This window comes from Bombyx mandarina, chromosome 08 (genome assembly GCF_030267445.1).
Source record: "Bombyx mandarina strain Sakado chromosome 08, ASM3026744v2".
In the NCBI taxonomy this organism is placed as follows: Eukaryota; Metazoa; Arthropoda; class Insecta; order Lepidoptera; family Bombycidae; genus Bombyx; species Bombyx mandarina.
In genome coordinates, this window is record NC_143215.1 from 10206936 (window position 1) to 10225701 (window position 18766).

Sequence of the window (18766 nt, forward strand, 5' to 3'; positions counted from 1 at the left end):
CACATTTTTTTCAGTTCGGTCGTGCAGCAAACTACCTATCCCCTCCAAGCCTGCCGTAAGGAACTTCGTTCCAATGACTTTAAATTAATTAATGTTCTTTACTTAATAAAACTTACATTACAAATAAAACTCCACCATTGACGGTCCTATGCCCGGATATATAAAAGCAAGGGTAGTCAGAAAAAAGCATACCTACAGTACAATGTCAACGACGAATATCAGACGGTGGTGACATGACCTAGCGACTTAGCGTCCATGAAGTGGTAACCAGTGACTGAGAGGTCTTAATCACCTTTAAAAGGCTGATCTCAAAAGACGTGGCAACCAACCAAGGCTAAATTCACAAAACAATACCCACATCCATGAATACAATAGATAAAGAGAGCGACCCTTAAAACGATCCGACTAACTTTCGGCGCCTTCCGGTAACCAAGCCGGACGGTGTGAAATATACTACCGAAGTTTCAGATGGAGGAATAAAAGGCTGCGTGGGCATTAAATAGTTTGTGCCTCTTTCAAAGTTTTTTCCTTCTTCAATTTTGATGGTAGCTGTCACTATTCACTTTATTAGTCAACAAAATTTTCAGCCAACCATAAAAACATTCAATGTTACATTTTTGATTTTTTATAATGATAACTATTACATTTTATGATCGGTCAATAATTTCAATATTTTAAAAATGTAAATGTTTGTTGAGAAATATTTTTAAGAACTACATACATATACAGCTTTAAAATTTCCTTTTGGTAGCATTTGATTTTGTAACTTTTCAATCTGACATCTGGCAGCACTGAAATCTGTCTAACTAAAATCAACACTCAGCATTCATTCAATCAACACAAAATAAAATCACTAGGTATCGTTTTGGACTTCTCGGGTGTTGTTTAATTTTTTAATTACTTATAATGGTAGTTAAGTGTTTTTGTTTTGTGAATTGAATTCATTAGCGCCTTACAGACCGGGAAGTGATTTAAAAGCTATCTATAATCAGAATGTAGCACATAGTCAAGTTCCTCAATCCGTAACATACAAATAATTATTGATCTTAAAATTTGAAAGACTGTAAATAAAATCTGAATCATGTCCGTGGTTAAGGGAAAATTAGTGAAAATGGAAGTTATCCAAGTCGGTGATTACGAGTTCACTAAACAAGATATAATTGGACATGGTGCTTTTGCGATGGTCTACAAAGGAAGGAAGAGAAAGGTTAGTGTCAACATTTAAGACGTATCTCTTTACATCTCGTAATATGTATACTAAAGTTATATATTGCATAGCCTGAAAACTGATTCAGTTTTGATCTTATTACGTTTTATAATTCTTAAGTATTCTAACAGGCTGGCTAGCAATATCGTAACAAAGACATCAAAGACTTTAGTGATTGCGCCTATATCACTACATTTGAATTTAATGCTTGACAAACAATCAGCTGATTGTAATGAATAATAAATTTCAAGAAATATTTATAAACAACTTTGTTTACTTACAAGGCTCAATGCCTAGAGTAGCGTCATTTTTGTTTTTTCTTATCGCCAAAAATAAACAAAAGAGAAAGCTATTTGAATGTATATTTTAAAATGTGAAGATCTATAATTACGTACAATAGTGAGAAAAAAATCATTAATGAAGATGATAAAGTTTTAATGTGAGACATGTATTCTCTTAATACCTATATAAATTCTTCTTCATCATTCCCTCACTGCTGAGTATCGTGACCACATTTGATTTTCCACCACAATGTTTGATCATGGGCAGCATGGACCACTATATAAATATTGATCTCACATTATACAGGTACAGGTAATCATCATCAATGTAATCATCTAAAGAAGCAGTCAATGAACAACTTACTTTACATTTAAGGAAATGGTGGTGGCACTTGAATAAAGCATTAATCATAAAACATTTAACTAAAATTATATTTTTTGCAGCACATTTACACTAGAAAGCATTGCTTAATCTTGCATAATATTTCAATGTTGTATTTTTGTGAGACATGCAATGCTACAAGATGTTGATCTGTTCTGATTTTGATGCATTACCTTGTAAAGCAAATTTTCATTTAAATAAACCAAGCCTAAGTGGTTCCTAGTCCCTAAACAAAAAAAAATACAACTGATTACATTGAGATATGTAGTTGAAATCTGAGTAGTATTAAATGAATCATAATAATTGAATTATCTTGTCTATTTCTGCTGCAAAGTAATCAATTAAATTCAAAGTAATTCAAATAAAGTAATTATTCTACAGGTGTTATATAATATAATCTAGACACTTTTTTGTTGAGGTGGATGGTCCCATCCAACTGATAAATATTAAGCACCAAATTGTTCATTTCATGTTCATGTTCATGACATTGGAGTTGTTTCCACAAACTAAAACTCAACACTACTCAATTAATTACTTATTAACCCTAAGAATCACAAGGCCACTGAAATGATGTAACATTTACCATTGGTTGCCTATTATTTTGCATATGTTGTTTCATTATCAACTCACAGATGTCCACTGGTGGACATAGGTATTTATGTTGTCATGCAGATATTATTATAATCATTTCCAAATGACTTATATTTTCATTAGATACTTGACTCTTGAGGTTTTTGTGTCATTCCTCTGTCCCTTACTCTTTATCTCTAAACATTGTACCCATCAGTTTCAGAGCATTGTTTGGAGATAGATGCAATAAACATACATTTCCAGATAAACAATGCCAAAAAGCCCATTCTTGTCCTTGTTAAGACTCACACACAAGGTATGAGGTATATAGTTTCTACATCTTCCATGTAGAAGCTCCTGGTCGCTTCATCAGTCAAGTTACTTTATGCAATTGCACTGCAATGCTGAAATTCTCTGTGGCAGATTTCAATAAGTGTCCTATAGTATCCTCCCTCAGACACAGCCCACTGAGTTTCTCGCCGGATCTTCTCAGTGGGCCGCCTTTCCGATCCGGTGGTAGATTCTGCGAAGCACGGCTTTTGCTAGGGTTCGTGTTAGCAACGTCGTCAGGTTTGAGCCCCGTGAGCTCACCTGCTAGTTAAGGTTCCACTGAAATGGCCTCTCAAGGCTATCAGATTAGGTAGGAAAAAAAAAAGTAGTATCTTGCCCGATACCCTATATTAGCTCTATATTCACCAAGAGAAGATATTGTACTGAGTTGATGACATTACTTGCTAGATCGATATTCCGATTGTTATTATTCCAAGCTTCTAAATATATGTGCAAGGTATTCTTGAAATTATTGTCGATAGCGTCATTCAGGTTTTTGTCCAATTTATATTATTTAGTGATAGATACTGCTGTACTACATGAAATTTTTAGCTTTGTATGTACTAGTTGTGCTTAAAATCAGGATAAATTTGGGTTAACGTATAGGAGTTCTATTAAGGACGATCCATAATGCATAGGACTCCACCAAATCCAAATATATAAAAATAGCACCCTGCATGCTCCTATAAACAAAATAATTAGCGGACTCTATTATAATTATGTTAAATGAATATTTATAAAGCTAAATTTATCAAAGAAAAAAAAGCTCATTGTTTAACAAATCAAACAAAACTCAAGTCATCATTATAAGATTTAAAGTAAAATGGTTCGTGCGAAATGAATCTCGAATAAAATATTAATCATATACTTAATATATAGAAAATACAGAAATAATTATAAAAGATATGAATGGTCAGTTGAGATCACTTTGTTGATAACCTGTGTGTTCGGGATGTGGTTTATGAGCGGCCGGATTCTAGTTATATTCCAGTCCCGGGACAAACAATAGTACCACACAATGCGTTACGCATTGCGCACACTGGTCTTCAAGGGCGTTCAGCACGTGAGCTCAACTAAATACAATATCCTTCAACCTCACACCACAAAACACCGAATTCTATGTTATATGTTATGAGAAGCATAAAATTTTCGTAACGAAACGGTTCTTATCGAAATATAATTTGTAGAATATGATGAACTAGTAACAAAGAAATTCATTTCCATTTCCTTTTTCGTATAACACAAATATTTACTTGTGAAAATCTTACAAAGTTACAAAAACAATCTGATGGAAAGAAAATTATTAAAACCACCTAGAAGTTTTTCATTTGTTTATTTAGTTCATCAAAATATATAAAATTATTGGTATCCTATATATATTTCGGCGGAATGATTCAGTAACCGCACGAGAGAGCATAAAATAATAGGGGTTAAAGTACATATTATTATGAAATTGCCGTTTTATTATAATAGGTACTTCGAATTGACATAGAACCTTCGTGGTTTGAGATTTTTGAGTGAAACTTTTTTAATGGTAAGAATGAAGTTCTTCTTTTAAAAAATGTGCAACATTCGATTATCGACTTTCAGTTGTTTTTTTATTAAGCTTAGACAAGAAAGATGGATACTTCGAAAATTCGAGTGATTTTTGAATACGAGTTCCGACGCGGAACTAACGCTGCAGAAGCAGCTCGCAATATCAATGTTGCGTTTGGAGAAGGGACTGCTAATGAACGCACCGTGCGATTTTGGTTTAAACGCTTTCGTGATGGAAATTTGAAGAACAAACCACGTGGAAGACCGCCCACACATGTTAATAACAATGAATTGAAAGAGATTGTAAAAGTCGATCCGAGTCAAACTACCCAGGAATTAGTAGCATGGTTTAACGTTACCTTACCAACAATATTTAGAAACCATTCGTCACCCTCCGTATTCCGCAGACCTTGCTTTAACGAACTACAATTTTTTCGTGACTTGGACAATTTTCTACGCCTTAAAAAGTTTTCTTACCAGAAGGCAGTACTATAAAATAATTTTACACAGTTTGTAGAATCTAGATCACCAGAGTTCTATCGCAAAGGCATAAATTACTTTCCTATTAGATGGCAGTAATGTGTAGATAATAATGCTAGATATTTTGATTAAATAAATATGTGAAATGAAAATAAAAAACGAATTTCAATTTTTCAGTACAAATCGGCAGTTTCATACTTTAACCCCTAACAATATATTAATAGGATACTACCACATTTATTATATGTGCTCTAAGTACATAACTAAAGTCGCTACTGATTTTTGTCGGTTATTATAATTGATAGTTTATAAAACGTGGTTTACGAAGTGTAGGTATCAATCGACGAAAGGCAGAAATCTGACGACGAAAATAGATTCAAGAAATTATTCAACATACAAGTTGTTCCGAAGATTCCAGTAGGAATACTGGAAATGTATGCGGTGGTAAACGTTAAATATAGCATATTAAATATAATATTGCTGTTGAGATGATTAAAAAAAATGTCTCAAACTAATATAAATTATTTAACAACCAGGTTAGAGGCATAATATTAACGAATGAGTAGAAATTTATTGATAGTACCTACCTATGATACATAACAGAGCTCCAATCGTCAGACCTTGACCGCGTCTTCATAGCAACTGCATCATTTAATAAAACTTTTAAATGAAGAAGCGTTTTTTAACTGAATTTGTATCAACTCATTTTTATGTATCAACTCATCATCATATCAACTCATTTGCATCAACTCTATTAGAAAACAGTTGTCACAACGAATTCTCAGTAGTTCCATCAACAAAATACTACCTAATCTTGTTGTAAAGTTAAATAACAATTACTCTAGTAAAGACCTTCTGACTGCGTTGATCCCGCTGGGCTTATGTTGAAATCAGGTCACACGCAATGTAAGCGCTACACGAACCCACGGAATTTAGGGCGGGCTAATGTTAGAACAGCATTATGGTAAAATAGCTCTTTCTGAATAAGGAGAAATCAACTTTAACTTCAATATCATATTAAGCGGATCGATATAATATACGTGCCTAAACAAAGAGCTAGTACATTAGTAGATAGAATACAATAGAACACAATAGGATAACTGCCAATTTTTTATTACTATTGGACAGCTGACATATACATAGACCTTGAGGTACAAGTACGGAATTCGGCCTGCTCAAACTGACATAATATTTACATGCACGACGAATATATTTCATTTACTAAAAAAAATGTCAAATTAAATCTCAGTATGGGTATAAAAATATGTGATAAGTACGTACTACATGTAATACTAATTTCAAGAAGAAAAATAATTGCCATTTTTTTTTTGAAAATGCGATATTGCGCAGGCGGTGATATAGTTCAGTATATATTTTTACCACGCAACTAAAATTAATGTAACCTAATGATTTTATGATAAACTTTTAACTCCAAAATCTCTTTCATCAAATTAGCAAATTTACTAAATATTTGGTAAAATAAGCTAATAATACTATAAGAAAGAGATAAATGTTTTATACAACATGAAAAAACGTATCGAAACCTGGACGGACATATTGACTTCTTTGTTAAAAAGAGTTTTCTGAATTTATTAATAATCAGTATTTCTTTTTGTATAAATTTTTTAGCACCTACGAAACATCTTGATTAAATAATTATATGATTTTGTGACTATGAACTATATATTTTTAACATCACTGTTAATTTTGACAGAATCCGTCCCAGTCTGTTGCGGTGAAGGTGGTCACAAAGAAAGGCATCCAGAAAGCGTCAGAGATACTCGTGAAAGAGATTAAGATACTACGTGAATTGACAGCTCTGCAACACAAAAACCTGGTCGCGATGCACGACTGCATGGACAGCCCCGCCTATGTCTATGTTGTCATGGAGGTAAGTCATCCAATTATATTGCATTGTTCTCTAAAATTTTTGCTACACAAATTGATCTCCACAATTTGTGTATTTTGTAGTAATTGGACTTCGATGTAAATATTCTGTAAAAACGTATAGAAATATGTAGTTATAAAATTATGTTGTTAATTGATATTTTATTTCGGATACTGATCAAGGTCGGTATATTTCCGTTTTTTTTAATCTAAATTAATTACTACTCTATTTTAAATCGACCATTATTCATTTGAAAGATGCGTTACCAGAGTAATTCTTTTTTAATTGAAAATTAAGTAAGTGAGCAGGAACTTTAATATTTTATACAAGTTTTCAACTGAAGAATTACATGTCGTCGTTGTTAGACCAATTGAATAAAAAATAAATTTGGTTAGTAAACCAATCGTAATTGACAAAATGTCAAAACCGGGAATAAGTGCACATAGCAGATATTTATTTGACAACCATGATGCACAAACCGGAGTTGACGGGTATTTATTGTAAAGTAATCGAGATAACAGTATGAACAGAAGTACAAAGGTAGTGGCGTAGAATTAAACAACAACAACAACAACAACAAAAGATACGGCACAATATTTTTTTAGTGATATGAACAACTGAACAACTTTACGTCAAAGATATTTGTTATTTTTTTGCCAAAACCTAATAGCCCTGTTACATTAAGCCACAATGACCCTTTCTGAATGTTGCCGTTATTGGATGTTGCCTTATTTCCCCGTTTTTCTTGCTTTCTTCGTTTTTTTATCCAGCTTTCTTCAAATACAGCAAGATAGTCAGCATGTTATCTTGGTTGGTATAAGTAAGTTTACTCCATTTTATGCTAACTCCATCTGGGTCGAATCAATATTTTGTCTTCTAGGACAGTCCAGATCAACTTGCAGTGGCAGTCCGTTCCAACTGTTTGTCCGATCATTTGCTAATGTTTTTAAATTGAGAATCAAATTTAAAATGCGAAAATGTGTAAATGTGTGTTATAGGAGTAGATGGTATTTTATGATTTTAATGTAGGGTGCTAGAATATATTTCGTCTAAGAAATAATAAAAAGTCATAATAAATGCTGACAATTAATGATTTATTCCTGATATACAGTTTATAATATTCTAAACGAGATTTTTTCTATTTAAAACATTAAAACTAGATACACAAAAAATTACAATTTAGATTATGATCAAAACCAAGTATGGATGTAAAATCATATAATCTTAAAATGACGCGTGACTTGTCTAATTAGGAGTAGGTATAAAAATAGTTACCTAATATAATTAGAATTACTTGGCCGCTTTAAAAATACTACATATAAAAATCACAAAACTGGTTTTTCTTGTAGTCGTTCTTTTCGACTTTTAAAACGTGCGACATAATTTAACGCGTGGTAGAATTTAGAGCAAGAGCATTAGGTTATGGTCAACAGTAAATACTAAACTAGAACTTTTGTATAAATCATCGCATTGTGTGTTAATTAACCGGTATTTCCGCGCTCTGTTAGACACTTATTATTCATTCAAATCTTTATTTATTTTTATTTGAATTGGAATACATCTAATATATTAAAGGAGTTTAATTAATCGACGCAGTTGAGTTTACCTTCCGCATGTCCATTGCGAGCGTCTGGATTCATAACAAGGTCAGAAGCGCGCGTTAGATAAAATGGCGAACTATAAAGTGTGACATGCAACCTAGTCGTGTGCCATCGTTCGAATTTCGTCCTCATAATTTTGCCGCATATTAACAAAATTCTTTCGAGTTTGCGTTGTATATATAGACAACGTCCATTGACACGTTTCTCAGACGGATGATATTGCGCAGTTAATGAATAGGTCAAGGGAACATTGATACTCAGATTATATTATTCATGAAGATAAAAACCAGACTTTTTACGAGTCTTTATCGCATTCGTTGAATAGACTATTGAAAAGTTTATTGACTTATTTCGCATAGGACTAGAGTAGCACCGAGTAACATACTAACCTCTTTATCGTTTCATTAAAATTTCGTCTGTTATCAGTTTATTAATTAAAATTATATATTGCAAACGACGCACAATAATTATTATACTTGTACATTTGTTATTGTACAACTGCAAACTCCGTTTATGAGAATAGATATCGGGTTTTTTTTTTATAAAAAATACATTTTTTTTTGCTAATGGTACTGCCCATCCGTATCACTCACTGCCTATTTTTATTGCAAATGCATTCCGGTTGGGAGCATAGAACAGCCGTTGTATTGATGCAAAAGATGAGGAGTGAGCGGTCTTTGTCCATAAGCCATGAGCTCTTCAAATAAATAAAACAAGACATGCCTGGGTGATGCCTACAGCTATTTTAGTAAAATACTCAAGTTGAAAGCCTATACCGTGGGATACGGGTTCGATTCTCGGTTGAATTATTAAATGGTGGGTTATAATTGTCAAATGGTACTTAGGTACAATAATGGCGTTTTGTGCTCGTCAACAATGATTCATTAGCAGCAGCTCTATGCAGAAATTCTACCCTGGTAACGGGTGGTAACGGTGGCAAAAGGACTGGTCATTATCATCTATCAGAACTGAGAGCACCCCGTCATGGAACTTTTTAGGTTTATATAATAGAAAATCTATGGCAATTGTAGTATGTACTTATAATTATAATATAATACGTACAATAGGAAGTATACAATAATACCTAGTAATGAAGTATAGAAATGTGGCGACACAAAGTCTATCGAATTTTTCCACGTGTTACCATTGTATAATGTATAATATCAGTACGTTCACTTCACTGCCTCGTGGTACGTCATACATTACGTATGCGGGTGGGCTGTATGTACATACATTTGCTGCGCAAAATTACCGGCAAGCCAACTCCGTCGAATGCTTTTACCTACGCAAAACGTTACAACTATACGTGTATAATAGAGTTATTAATATTTAGTTCTAATGGAGAGATATTATAATTGACAACACATTACGCAAGAACCAGATGTACATGTGAAATATAGTTATATATCAACAGTTGTTAACAAAGTAATGGAATTAATAGTGTTTATATATATTATATTTATAACATATTGTTATGCTGTAGTGTTTGTCTTTTGCATTTGCCACGATAAAAGTACTTAAAAAAACAAAATGAAACCATGTAATATTAGCATTATTACATTGTAAATAATAGCAATTTATTCAGTCGGAATGAAATTAAAAACAATGTTATTTTACTATTCAACTTCAAAGACTTTGGGAACGTTCTAAAGTCACAAAAGAGTTTCAATAAGAAAATAAACATTTAAAATTTCCAAAGTTTGGCTACTTTGAATATTTACGATTGAAGACTCAAAACTAAAAAACAACACCTTTTAATAGTAAAGTGAATTTAAAATGAAAATGAAAAATATTTTCATTTTGGTTATCCGGTCAAAGTAATTATTGTTTCATATCGTAGGTCCTTGAACATTTGCAAATTTTCAAGATAAACGAACGACTTGTTTTGATGAAAAAAATCGTTATACATATCGTTATACAGAGAGATATAGGGTTAGCATTTAAAATTTTACTAAAAAAAGAGCGAAGACAGGCATCGGTTTTCTAAGAAGATCCGTTTTTGATTGTATTCACGAATAGCTTCACGTTAAAGAAACATAAGTAATAAAATCAAATATATAAATTTCTATACTAAATTACTTCACAATCACTACATTGTATAAAACAAAGTCGCTTTCTCTGTTCCTATATCCCTATATACGCTTAAATCTTTAAAACTACGAAACGGATTTTGATTTTTTTAACAGATAGAGTGATTGAAGAGAAATGTTTATATGTATAATAACATCCATTGCATAGTGGAGAAATCAATAATAAATTACTATTTCCGAAGCGAAGCGAGGGCGGGTCGCTAGTATATAATAAATTACCTCTGGTAGGCTTATTTTAAGTACGAACGGGTGTATCGTAGACTTCGACCTCATGTGTCAATATGGCTGGAGGAAATCACGCTCTGATGTTCATGGGCTCCTTAAACACAATTAACACGCGATGGGACGTAAGCGCGTCGATCCATTAATTAAATTATGTCGTATCAATAAATTTTCATTGTTTAAAGAACTCTGTATATAATGTAATTATGTTACTGAAGGAGAACATAAATAAAATCAAGAGCGATAGGTACATGTGAACATTGCGATAAAGGTCAAAAGTACGAGCACGTTAACATTTATAATGTGTAAAATTAAAAGGTGCCCGCGGCAACGTTACGAAACGGTATCCCAAGTTCATTGGCACGAAGAGGCATCGTGTTGAAGTAACGTTCGTCGCCATGGCTACCCGAAGAACATATCTGGCAACAATTACAATTGGCAACGTTATTTTTACTTCGTATTATAGATAATTACGTGTATAGATAGTTTCGTGAATCATATAATTTTGTGCAGTTGCTCTTGAGTTGTTAGGTCTCCTTCGGAGGCGCTCGGGCAGCTGTTAGCAAATCCCACCCCTTCTGGCTGAGCCTTTGCTCGCTCACCTGTCCTGGTGAAACTGGAAAGGCCTCCGGGCAACCAGTAAACATTCAATCATAAAAATAATAATAATAATAATTTTGTGGTAACAGACCACCAAACCTAAGACTAACTCATTACATTAGACAAATGGTAAGAATACGAAAGGCATTTCATTTAAATTGAAGACAAACAAGTTTATCGGTAGATATTTGAACAGTGAGTCCGTTTACCCACTTAGAACAATAAAAAAATACTTTAAAATAAAGTAGGCAACTTTTTGTAAGTTGGTCATACACAAAAACCCCGGAAGAGCTATCAACTATCAACCGCTTTTGCGTCGTTCGATTCTCGTTTTGTGCTTGCATAACTGTATCAAATTGATTATATTATGTTCAAACTAAATATAATATAGAAATACTTACTGTATAGAAAAACGATTGTAAGTGTAACCAATCAAGTCAATAAAGTCATAAAGTACTTGAAAAGAGGAGGATGAGGATTTAGTGTTAAATAAAAATCTAATTGGACCTTCGTACTCCTTATTACTATTACTACGAGTATACCTACATACAATGTTCCATTTGTGCCACAAACTGTAATTATATATAAAAAATATTGTAACATAATACTATAATTATGCTGAATCATTTAGTGGCTTTGTTTTTTCCTATACAATTTATTCAATAAAGATATATACAACTTATACTAAGAAATTAAAATAATGGCAAGTCTGTGTATTAATTTTAAAGCTCTTCACTAGCTGCTATATTATTGAAATTTCTAGCAACTATTAATTGGCAGCTGAATTAACAGTCTCTTTGGCACCGCTCTTCTTATATTAGTGTACTGAATAAACGTCATTAACTAATTATAATTAGATTGTTCCCTTATCAACACGTAGGTATAGTTTTGCGATTAAATACACTGTAAATTATTTATGTAATCAAGTTGCCATGTTATAGTCTTGCAAAATATGTTACGTTTAATTCTTGATTAGCCCGTCTTTCTATATCTGAGCAATATTATCGCATATTATCTAATAAAATGATAAAAATAATTTTAATATATTATGTATCTTTAAATAAGTGATGAATTGAATATCCTAAGGGCCTATCCTAGGGAATATCCTAAGTTAAAATGAAGTGTAAGTCAATTACTGCATGTCGTGTTGATTAACTAGTAATTCTATAAAAGTATAATACATAAGTAACTATAAAATGTGCTTTCTGTTCTTGATCGAGCGGCGATGACGATCTCGCTTGCGTTCTCGTCATATAAGCATTCAAACTACGTTATCTCGAACCTACGCATTGCTTTAGAATACTGAATAATAATCCTAAAACATAATATTACGTAGTGTTTCGTATAAAAAATCGAACATCACGTTTGATTTATTGATTTAGTCTACCGATCTTCAATAAAAATGGTAACTGTGCTATGGGACAATAATGTTTATAGTTCATCGTGGGAATCGAGAGTATTTATTATTATTGCGATTATATAATAGAAATACGCAGAAATAAGAGCTAACATCAGTAACGGCAATATACTCAAATAACAGCAATTTTTTGTTAAACTTTATTTATTTCAGAATATTGTAAAGTATACAATGTAAGATTAAACAACATGTATTTTATTATGCACATGTGTTTGTTATCTGGATACTCAAATTATACACGCATTGAAATGTTTCATATTCGAGAATATTTAAAACATAAGATTTAAAAAAATGGTTATATATATTATGTAATGGATATAAACTGCTTGATCGCGTGACTCGGTTTAAATCACTGATCTCATTTCATCTAAGCTCTTCGGAGTTCTTGCTTCAACAACTCAACTATTTTGAGTCTGAACGGATAGATACCATCACCCTGTCTATTTCTGGTGGGGCAGCCGTTGTAGTGTAAAAACTCGGACCTTAGAACTGATGTCTCAATCTGAGTGGCATTTACGTTTTTTTTTTTTTTAATTGCTTATATGGTTGGACGAGCTCACAGCCCACCTGGTGTTAAGTGGTTACTGGAGCCCATAGACATCTACAACGTAAATGCGCCACCCACCTCGAGATATAAGTTCTAAGGTCTCAGTATAGTTACACGTTGTTCGTCTATGGCAGCCTTTCCCAAAGTGGGCGATAACGCCCCCTTGTGGGCGCTGCAGGCCTAAAGGGGGGCGGTAAGAGACCCAGAAAAAAAATGGGGACGTTGTGTAGAGGTTTGGGAAGCGATTTGTAATTTCATTTAGGAGGACCGACTGAGCTTTCGCGATAGTGGTTTTTAAGTAGGTGAATAAATGGGGGCACTAAAAAATAATTTATTCTCAAAGTGGGCAGTTGATAAAATAAGTTTGGGAACCTCTGGTCTATGGGCTCCGGGAACCACTTAACTACAGGTACCGTACCGCGAGCTCGTCCAGCCATCTAAGTAATAAAACAAATGATGACCGTATTATTTCTATTCGTGTAATACTTCAAATATTAAATAAAAAACGAATTACAACATTTGTTTACAAACTAAAAAAAGCACGACTTAATAGGTAACAAACCGAATTAAAAATTACGGTCATGGTAATAATCTTATTGTGCTATCATCAGTCCTTTTAGACGAGTGCAAAAACTTAACATAGCCCAAGAGCCCGCGACAGCCAGACCTTCGTTATTTTATAAAAGCTGAAAGTTTCTCTGTGTATGTCTCCAACACAGGTAAGAACGACCCGCGATTATAGAGTTTCGATTGTGGTTACTTGGGCAGGTAACAGGCAGTAAAGGTATATAAAATAGTACCTTAAATTCGTTAAAGTATAAAGGTTTCTTTTTTTAATATTTACTCCAGAATATCTTTAGAAATCATGATATCCGTTGCCGGACACTTTTTCCAGTTGTTACCCCCTGCCAGACACCCCTAAACTTTAATAAATTTTAATTATACTTTCGTTATACTATAAAAGCTAAATTTTATATATGTTACTTAGGGACTTATAAAAATATGTTACCCCAATAGCCGGACAGTTTTAATGGTTCTTACATCTTGCCAGACACATTGAGAGCCCGCTGTAGGTGCGAGCGCGAGGTAGCAACAGTTCAAGCGGGCGTGAGCGAGATAGAGTGCTTAGTCTATTGTGATCTTTTAAGATATCCAATAAAAAAATTATTTTATTACGTTCATAGCAATATTATAGAAAATAAAAAATGTTATTTCAATATTATAAAGTACAAACAAAATATTACATGTCAAAGAAAAATATTTAGTCGTTCTTATAATATTCCTCATTGTCGTCGATATTGAACTGATGAATAAGGCGATATCAATATCGCCTTATTCATCAGTTTCTGTAAAAAATTAAGAAAAATTATACAATTTGAATAATAAAAAAAATATGTACAATAATTTGTCATAATAATTACATACCTGATTGAGTTTTGAGCGAATCCCTAACATAACTCGGTAGTAGATCTTGGTGTTTGTCATCTTTCAATACCCTGCCATCATTATCCGGTTCCATATGAGGTTGGATTTTTTAGATGAGCATTATTCCAAATGGTATATACAGAATTTGATCGCAAAAATTGCTGCAATAGCTCGCTTTTACAAGGTGGTAGATTGCTAACGTCAAAATTTCGCAATTTCTTTCGGTCAAAAGCTTCGTTTACATTAGAGACTGTATAAGAGTCGATGAATAATTGAAGTCGAGCAGCATCAATATCAATTACATTACGGACATTGTAAGCATTGCATATAGACCTCTATTATAGATGTTTTGTTGTTGATCTAAATTTTCAATTGATTCGCTGTTACGGAAATTTTTGAAAGCTTCCTGGTACTCTGGATATTTTTTAAATGTTTTGTATGGTTTTAATTTTCCTTTCCTGAAGAACGCAGGATAAAGCCTTTTTTTTATGATTGAAAGATTACTGGTTGTCCGGAGGCCTTTCCAGCTTCACCAGGACAGGTGGGCGAGCAAAGGCTCAGCCAGGAGGGGTGGGATTTGCTAACAACTGCCCGAGCGCCTCCGAAGGAGACCTAACAACTCAAGAGCAATTGCTTCGCGAATGAATCTACTACCGGATCGGAATCGCGACCCACTGAGAAAATCCGGCGAGAAACTCAGCGGGCTGATGCATGGGTTAGATTGCACGGCGAACTCTTTGTCGAGTTCGACGAGTACGGTTACCGGGGTACCTAAGCCTGCTCCTAGTGTTAGAGCTGAAGGCGTCTAATTATTTAGAGAAGAAGGCGTTATTGGATCTGATGGATCCGTAAGGACGTGTCTAGGGCGTCGACGGTGACTGACTCCTGCATGATCAGGATTCGGGGAGTAGTCAGCGGCGGCAACGATAAGGCGATTATCATGACGCATAGCCTTGTCGAAGTAACGTTCCGACAATGACTTCATGTGTTTGCGGATCGATTCGAGGCCCGATATTTATCGGCGATGCGCGATATTTAGCGGGTAGTGAGTCGGGGTTAGCGGAGCGATGATATCGAAGGCGAGATCATCGACTAACGCGTCGAGCCGCCTGCCATTAGGGGTTGTGGTGTGTGAGTTCCACCTGATGTGTTTACAATTTAGGTCGCCCGCCAGAATGACAGAGCTTCCCATGCCGAGTAGCGCCTCGATATCACTGCTTAGAACGGATAAATCCTATAAACGACAGCTGATATGCAGTAAAAGATCACAATAGACTGAGCACTCTATCTCGCTCACACCCGCTTGAACAGTTGCTACCTCGCGCTCGCACCTACAGCGGGCTCTCAATGTGTCTGGCAAGATGTAAGAACCATTAAAACTGTCCGGCTATTGGGGTAACATATTTTTATAAGTCCCTAAGTAACATATATAAAATTTAGCTTTTATAGTATAACGAAAGTATAATTAAAATTTATTAAGGTTTAGGGGTGTCTGGCAGGGGGTAACAACTGGAAAAAGTGTCCGGCAACGGATATCGTGATTTCTAAAGATATTCTGGAGTAAATATTTAAAAAAAAACCTTTATACTTTAACGAATTTAAGGTACTATTTTATATACCTTTACTGCCTGTTACCTGCCCAAGTAACCACAATCGAAACTCTATAATCGCGGGTCGTTCTTACCTGTGTTGGAGACATACACAGAGAAACTTTCAGCTTTTATAGAATAACGAAGGTCTGGCTGTCGCGGGCTCTTGCTCTACAGTACGTTTTGTAGTGTTTGAAAATTACGTTGAAACGTTCCGTTAGATAGATAGATCCATCCAGGTCAAGCTAATAAAAGCGTGTTAATAACATTAAGTTTAGTCAACTTTGAATTATGATCATATTCTTTTTAAAACAGCAAGCAACATTTTCTTTCGCACAGCAGTATGTAACTACCATAATATACGAACACAAACAATACAACACACAACACAAATTAAATCCTGTTGAGTTTAAAATCATTCTTTTTATATAATATGACTCATGCTATTATTCCTCTTTATATCGAGGTTTCTTGCTAGTTTCATAAATTGGCCAAATAAATGATATAGATTAAAAAAATGTACAAGCTTTTCAAATCTTTCGGTTATTGTTGTTTGACTTCTTCTTTAAGTAAGTTTTTTCCTGGTTTCGTTTTTCGTAAATTTATTTATTTCAAATATGTATTTTTCCAAGCGCACGATTCGTTCTAGTTTCCACGATTTGCTCACAAATGCGGCAAACCTATATATTGGTACAGCTTAATTCAAAAGTTATTGTAGTTTAAATAAATAAATGTGTTTAAACCTACAACGATGACTCACGTTACGATTGTTCGATCGTTTTTTTGTAGACATTGTATAGGTTATTTTGTGACTGAAGTTCGGTTCGTAGATAGTTTCCTAATACATTATTAATACTCCACCTTACTTTGTATATTTGTTATTTACTTAATTTCCTAATTAGGATTTCGCACTTCATATTAAAGGTATTCTTGAGATTGTTTCTGAAGTGAAAGCATCTTTAGCAGCGTTCTGATTTGAAATTCGGAGAAACGAAAATATCACTCAAAAAACGACATTAAAAAAAGACTAACTATAGAATTTAGCCTGTGCGTGAATGAGACAGAATATTTTTGAGTTTTGATGAATTAAATTCTACCGCGTGTGAACTGTAATTTATTTTCAACGGTCGCACCTTTGTGCTAAGTTCTTTGTTTCCGTAAGAAAGTAATGATTATTTATTTAATTAAGATTTGCCGGAGCCTTTTTTTTTGTTTTTTTTTATTGCCCTTGTAGGCATACGAGCATACGGCCCACCTGATGGTGAGTGGTTACCGTCGCCCATGGACTTCAGCAATGCCAGGGGCAGAGTCAAGCCGCTGCCTACACAAAACATAGAGAATACGGCGCTCACTTGAGACATGAAATTGAAGTCTGAATTGTGTTGTATAACAGCTGTCCAGCAAACTGGAACGTATGACGTCATATATATCAACCCATAAATGGTAATAGGAGAAGGTTAGTGTGTAGGTAAACAAGTTAAAGTAAATACTAATCTACTACTACTGCTAAATGTTTGTGGAAGTAGTAGCAGCATCTCGAACATGCCGTTTTACCATCGGACAGATTATTATTAACATCTGGGCTTTAATCCTGAGCCACTCACTTATTCTTTCAAAAACAGTTAGGTTGAAAAGTAATCTATATATTAATACGTAAAGCAAAAACTTTGTACCCCTTTTTACAAAAATTGCGCGAACAGAGGAGTGTGAAATTTCCCACACTTATAGATAATATAGGGAAGGGGTGCAGGATGCTAATTTTTTTTTTTTAATTATGCCTAAATATACATATTTTTTATTGCTTAGATGGATGGACGAGCTCATAGCCCACCTGGTGCTAAGTGGTTACTGGAGCCCATAGACATCTACAACGTAAATGCGTCACCCACCTCGAGATACAAGTTCTAAGGTCTCAAGTATAGTTACAACGGCTACCCCACCCTTCGAACCGAAACGCATTGCTGCTTCACGACGGAAATAGGCGGGGTGGTGGTACCTACCCGTGCGGACTCCCAAGAGGTCCTACCACCAGTAAGATTAAATCAATAAAAAAAACATTACACACGCTACCATGTATTTGACACACACGCATGCATAATATTTGTTTATTGTCAAACATTTCTTATTGTTTAGTCTGTGGTTAAATTGACAATAGATTAATATTGTTTGTCTTTATTAATATTTGTCTAAAGTGTAGTCTTGGTGAAATCTGTGATTATAGAAGTAAAATAGTCATTGACAATAGAATCACAATACAAACTTATAATTTCAATTAATTATAGTCGAATCTCGACTACCAGGGGACCACTAGTTTATGTTAAATTTACAATAAACCTAAGTGCATCAAGAAATTTACTTACAGGTTAACGGTTTATCGTTATTGAAAGGATTCTACCCCAATTAACTTATCTTATCGGTTTTAGTAAAAATACAAGGTCTTGTATCAATCAGAGTAGCTTCAAGCACTATCTAACTCGTAACTATTTCCAACGGTTTCTTTGTTTACTATTTACATTCAACTCTTTGTTCGTACTAATCATGTTTGGACATGACATAGGTATAATGTGTTATGACGAAATCGCAGTATTTAAAGTTTCATTT

The 18766-nt window shown here is 34.1% G+C and overlaps 1 protein-coding gene across 6 annotated transcripts in view; it reads left to right on the forward strand.

The window, feature by feature from the left end:
* Positions 1 to 761: 761 nt before the first annotated feature.
* The window catches only part of Atg1 (serine/threonine-protein kinase unc-51-like protein Atg1), a 44894-nt gene continuing 26889 nt past the window's right edge, over positions 762 to 18766 (forward strand). For 4 of the 6 annotated variants that reach the window (XM_028177503.2, XM_089729490.1, XM_028177506.2 and 1 more), the window contains exons 1-2: positions 769 to 1207; positions 6501 to 6677. In XM_028177503.2, coding sequence (XP_028033304.2) covers positions 1082 to 1207; positions 6501 to 6677 — 303 coding nt within the window. In that variant the 5' untranslated portion in view covers positions 769 to 1081. Of the gene's footprint in view, positions 1208 to 6500; positions 6678 to 18766 lie in introns of all 6 variants that reach the window. The other 2 variants (XM_028177502.2, XM_028177504.2) reach the window with 1 other exon arrangement.